A 6,000-nucleotide genomic window follows, 5' to 3' on the forward strand; every position below is an offset into this window, starting at 1 on the left:
ATTATATTTATTATAATTTTGGTCGATAAAAATAAGCGGATTCAAAACTGGCAAAAACCCTTTCGGCAATTTGTGGACGATTCCGAACCCCCTCATTTTTGAAATTTAATAAGAAAAATAGAATCTTTATTAAATATAGATTTTTAAAAACTTGGTTATAAATTACGAAATTTTCTCACTTGGGCTAAAAAGTAACAATTTGGTCGGAAGCCACCCTTAAACTTAGGTTGTGTCGTTGATGCATACATTATGATTCAATATTGCAGATATTTCTATGCCTTATATAGATATTTGCTGATAAATGATAGTACTACTTTAATGAATAAAATCACCAACAGTATAGTCTTTATGAATTTTATAATGAACTTTATTCAAAGTTGAACTATCTCTTATGAGTATAATTTAAAAACGATTGAAATTATATAAACAAAGATTTTATAAAATACCAAATTAATTAACTAGTTGAAACTTTGATTGGTTGATACTTTGCATTAAAATAGATTGTGTTCGACTGAATAATTTTGAGTCCCTTACTGCTGAACCTTCTTTGAGACGCGGCCAGATCTGCTGACGTATTCTTGAATAACGACTGGCTTCTCTTCAGCTGGTTCTGCCTTTGTTGGGCGAGCAACTTCCTTCCTCTTTGGAACGCTTTCTGGGGCGATTTGCTTCTTACCCTTGGCAGAGAGTTGGTATGAGTTCTTCTTGTTGTTGAGGAGTCCTTCCTTGAATAATTTCTCAAGGCCTGACTTAACGTTGTTCTTGATGAGGCCTTGTGGGATCTTTCCATTGTAATACTTGAGGACGTACTCTTTGATCTTGGACTCTGATGCCCACTTCTTTTCCTCTGTGACGTTTGTAAGGATCGCCTCAACAATGAACTCCTTGATAGAATCCTTCTCAATGAGGGGCTTCTTTGACTTCTTCTCAGCCTTCTCAGTAGTCTTGGAAACCTTCTTAGCCTCCTTCTTCTCAGTCTTCTTTCCTTCCTTTGTCTTTGTAGACTTCTTCTCGGTCTTCTTTTCAGTCTTCTTTTCGGACTTCTTGGTCTCCTTCTTTTCCTTCTTCTCGGACTTCTCCTTCTTCTCCTTCTTTTCTTCCTTCTTCTTGTCGGACTTCTTCTCCTCCTTCTTCTCTTCCTTCTTCTTGTCGGACTTCTTCTCCTTCTTTTCGTCCTTCTTCTTATCTTCCTTCTTGTCCTTCTTCTCCTTCTTATCCTTCTTTTCCTTCTTGTCTTCCTTCTTCTCCTTCTTCTCGGACTTTTCCTTCTTCTCCTTCTTCTCAGACTTCTCCTTCTTTTCCTTCTTCTTATCGGTCTTCTTGTCTTCCTTCTTTTCCTCCTTTGGAGCCTCATCCTTTGTTTCCTTGGCCTCTACTGGCTTCTCGGCCTCCTCCTTTTGGACTTCCTTGGTTTGGGTGGTAGCTTCTTCAGCACTCATCAAAACAAATGATTCTCAAATTCCCCGCCAAAAATTGAGAACAAATTTGTATCGTTTAAATTGTAAAATTTATTTAATTTTGTTCTACATCTTAAATAAAACATATATATCTTTTCATCACTTCACTTATATAAAATGCCGATATTTTGAAAAAGTGACAATACCATTTTTTACCGACTAAATCGAAACATAACTGAGATAGGAAACTACAAAATAGGTAATTGCTGATGATTGCTTGAATTTTAGGAAGTTTATCTAAACTTCATTTATTTTCCCAGCTTTCTAGTAGTGAGGTAAGGCTGTGTGACACTAACATATAAACAGCGCCCCATAGCCTTTAGCTTCTTTTAAAAAGAGAGAAAATTTGCTCGTCAATTCCCATTATTTGTGAAGAATATTTCCCATTTCATTGAAAGAACTCTTCCTTGAATCCTAATTCTCTTAGTTTTTCGGAGCCAAGTGAGAAACATATGAAAATGAGTTTAGAAAATGCCATTATGATTCAAAAGGAATTATAAATAGAAACAACCTATGAATAGTTTAAATGGCGGAATGTTTAGGCAAATAACAAAACAAAAATTTATTACATTTAATGGATGTTGAAAAAAAAAATAAAATTAAGATGAAAATGGAACAATGCTGTAAAATGGTTCAGAGTATGGGAGACAATTGCGTTGTATGGTTGAGGATGATTCAAGCAATTGGCAAAGATATCCCCACATTCCAAAAGTGCAAATTCCTTTTGATTTCAAAACTTCTCTTAACTGTTCAATGTAAATTTGATGATTTGGCTGGCTACTAATGATATCTATTGCAGTCTGAAGGTAATAACGAGCTCTTGCTTTGAAAAATAAAAGTGTTAAGTAATAAAAGGCGCAAAGAGCCCAAATCAGAATTGTAACAGCATACCCTGGGTATTGTTGGCAAAACATGATCGCTTTGTTGGCAAATATTGGAGGCCGTGAAATTAATCTGATTTCTTTTCCTGAAACTTTAGTATAAAGTAAAGATTTGAAGAACTTGAGAATTTCCTCTCCATCTTCTTCATCATCTACTATAAAAACGGGATTTTTGTTGAAAGGATCGTCAAGAATTGACATAATTTTCCTGATCTTCTTTTCAAGTGGTGATTTGCTATTATTTAAGATAACAAAGCCTAATAAAAGAAGTCCTAAAGCTATAAATGCTATGCCAAAGTAGATAACAACGCAGTTCATTTGTTTTTTGGTTGAAAATTGATTATCGTCATAAATTTTATCTGAATCATGTGGTACTAATGCATGTGGTGATAGCCTAGGAGATGTAACTACTGATGGTGAATGAGATTGACTATTATTTTGTTGATCCATCGGAGGAGTAGATGTTCGAGGAGAAACTGGAGGAGGCAAATTGTTTTGCTCACCTTCGGTTTTTTGTGCTTTGCTTTCTTTCTCTTTTGTGTTTTCTGGGGGTTCGATTATTTTCTCTTGTTTAGGAGATACTGATTCTTCCTTTCTAGATGCTATGGATGGTGAGACGTTTCTTATTGTTGGTTTTTCTTTAATATCTTCTTCCTCTTCTTCTTCATTTGAGATTTCTTCGTTATCTGAAGGAGCAATTGCTTCTTTTTCTAATTCTTCATCACTAGACACCAATTCATCGTTTTTTAATAAAGCTTTGCTCTCGGTATTTGATTCTTTAGTTTCGCTCATAAAAATAAGGAAAATAGCCGACCAAATATAATTATCGTATACTAGAGTCAAAATCTCGAGCACAAAAGTGACATTGAATACTTGTAAGTATTGAATTCCCATGTAAACTATTCATTTCTATCGTTTTTTGTAGTCCACACTTCCTCACTCTCGATTTTACTCATAAAAATATTAAAAAATCACTATACAATATATAAAATATATATTTATATGGTTAAGGATACCCTTACATTGCGTAGTTAGAAAGAGAATATGATATTGTCATGATTGCTAAAGTTTTAGGCTCCAGAAATGAATATACATCAAACTGAAACAATTGATAAATTGAATGAACTTTTGAGAGGTTCTCAAATAAAAAAAATTATCTAATTTTTTACAATATTACTATTATTTTATCCACATATGTATATATAGTAATTTGAGAAAACTTTTAGGAAAAAATAAGTTTAATAAAAATCTGAATTTTACTTGTTGTGGGATTGTTATTAATTGACACTCCAGACGTATTACTAATAGTTATGCGTATGCAATTAAAGTATTTCTGATGGACAAAATGTGAGATTTATATCAGATAATTCATTTCTACTATTAAGTTATTCATTTATGAGTTTGCACTTATTCGCACTAAATAAATAACTATTAAAAATTGTTTTAATTAATTGACACCATATAATAGAGTGAATTTTGTTTGATCAAACAACAATAGATGATAGATATAAAGCCAAGAAACTTGCTATTAATATGCTCTACTTGCTATTTCAATGTAAGTATGATATTTTCTAAATGTTTCGTTCAGATAACTTAGATATATTAGTCAAAATTTGAAATTTTAATAGCACATATATTAAAAATAATTATTATTCATAAAAGATTAATGAAATAGTAAAAAAAATCAATCAAATTATAAAAACAACATTTAGAAGAATTCTTATTATCCTTCAAAAAGTCAGTATTTCTGCTGTAATTTTCTACAATATTGTAGTTATTGCACTTTGTCTATGGATTTGTATATATGTTATATATAAATTATATATCTAAACTGCCCATAAGTGCAATTTTTATATAAATTGTTTATTTCTTTAACAATTTCATATGAAATATGCTTTTTTAAGCGTATCAAAGCTGTGTTCTTAATGTGCATGGATATATCAAGAAAAATGTCGAAAAAAAATGTGAATTCACAAATTCACTGAATTTTCACCGTTTTTTGAATTTTGCTACAGCACTAATATTAAATAATACTAAAATCTTCTGTCTTTGTAAAAGAATAAATTCTGACAAAAAGTGCTCGTTTAAATTTAATGATCATCTGTATGACTAAGTGGTAAAAAGTGTTTATGACCAAAAAAGGGTTACATGCTTAGTCTATTTTTCTGACAGGATACTCTAGATTTACATGATCTCTATTTCATATCTCCGTTTTTAGATTCTTCGACAGATTTTATGATAGAAAACCAAGATTAACAAATTTCCGGCATGTTAATGAAGAAATCTGCAGCTACCCTCAATATTATTTCAATAATCAGTATCGTTTCTCTTACAATTTATTTTTTTCTCAATAATTTAACAAGAAATAACAATACACACTTGGTTTTACGTATAAAAGCTAAGTGTCGAACTTAATCAACTTTACTTACTTAGCAAATGAATATTTTTTGGTTGCGAGTTCTGAATGCTGAAGTTTTAGATTTCTCTATAAATGATATCATTGCACTTACAATTTTGTTCCAGCCTATCGCATAAATCATAGAAAATCCAAAAAAAAAAATAATATAAAGAAAATTCATGTCATGAAGTTCAAAAAATACCGTGTAACATTAAAATTTGTTATGCATAATACATTTTAGCTATTATTGATTTTTTTTAATTTTCGAGAAATTGAATGGTGAGTCCGATAGAGAAATTTTTAAAAATCCTAGTGCCTCATAGAAGTAATTTCCCTCGTCTCCCATACTTCCAAATGTATGCATATGACATAAACTTTTATGCATTACACAAGTGGCCAATAATATCTATAGAGTAAAAAATTAGAAATTTAATTTTTTTATATGATAGTTATATTTCAGATTTGCGAGCGTAACTTTTTTCTCCATGGCATACTTGTTTTAAGAGCAAATGATCAAAATCGTCCTTCAATTATTGAAGGAGCTGATATCTTTTGAAAATTGAATTGAAAGGGTATTCAATTTTCAAATTTCCTCTCAATTTTGGAAACATATCAACTCTATGAATTAACAATTATGTGCCTTCACAGTTTATCAGTCATATAAGGTGCTTATAAAGAAAAAAGTTACGCTCGCAAAATATGTTTTTATATAGATTTCACATAAAATAATTATGTAATTTCTAAAAAGAATATTTTTGTTCTTGAATATTAAAGTGTATTGTAGTTTAAAAAGTTTTAAATATGTTGCTAAAATTTCAGGTTTATAGCTCATGTCTAGCATGACTTCTTCGTATGCGCAAAAAATCTGACACGTAAGGGTATCCTTAAAACAATGTTATTTTTGCGAGATTTCATCTGAAATTAAAATTAGGGATTTTTTGAATTTTGAACTAAAATTTGTGATTGGCAAATATTGAATAATCGATTGGAATATGAAAGAAATACTTTAAAATTGAATAGAATGTGCCGATAGAATTTTTCTCACAATTTTAAAAAGTTGTTCAAATCCTATTTTTGATTGAGTTTTTGCAATTGTTATATATCAAGTGACAAGCTAAAAATAAAATTTTTGTTGCACTACTATTTTTGCAACAATTTGTAAATTACGTGCATCCCTTGTATTCCAGTGATCAACATCGAGATTACATATTGTAAGAAATCCTTTTGAAGTAGATCTCTATTTGAATTCAAATTCGGACAGTCT

General features: G+C 30.7%; 2 protein-coding genes across 2 annotated transcripts, besides 1 other annotated feature; both read right to left on the reverse strand.

The window, feature by feature from the left end:
- Positions 1-216: part of a mobile genetic element that runs on past the window's edge.
- A 212-nt stretch (positions 217-428) lies between these two features.
- On the reverse strand, positions 429-1,439 carry TVAGG3_0127180 (uncharacterized protein; the record flags this gene model as incomplete). The annotated part of the gene is made up of 1 exon (XM_001299860.2): positions 531-1,439. One exon carries the CDS (start codon positions 1,437-1,439, stop codon positions 531-533), a length of 909 nt encoding a protein of 302 aa, XP_001299861.1.
- Positions 1,440-2,056: 617 nt separating this feature from the next.
- TVAGG3_0127190 (uncharacterized protein) lies at positions 2,057-3,135 on the reverse strand (the record flags this gene model as incomplete). Its single annotated transcript, XM_001299859.2, has 1 exon — positions 2,057-3,130. The coding sequence occupies one exon, from the start codon at positions 3,128-3,130 to the stop codon at positions 2,057-2,059; it is 1,074 nt and encodes a 357-aa protein (XP_001299860.1).
- Positions 3,136-6,000: the final 2,865 nt, after the last annotated feature.

This window comes from Trichomonas vaginalis, chromosome IV, assembly GCF_026262505.1.
Source record: "Trichomonas vaginalis G3 chromosome IV, whole genome shotgun sequence".
Lineage (NCBI taxonomy): Eukaryota > Parabasalia > Trichomonadida > Trichomonadidae > Trichomonas > Trichomonas vaginalis.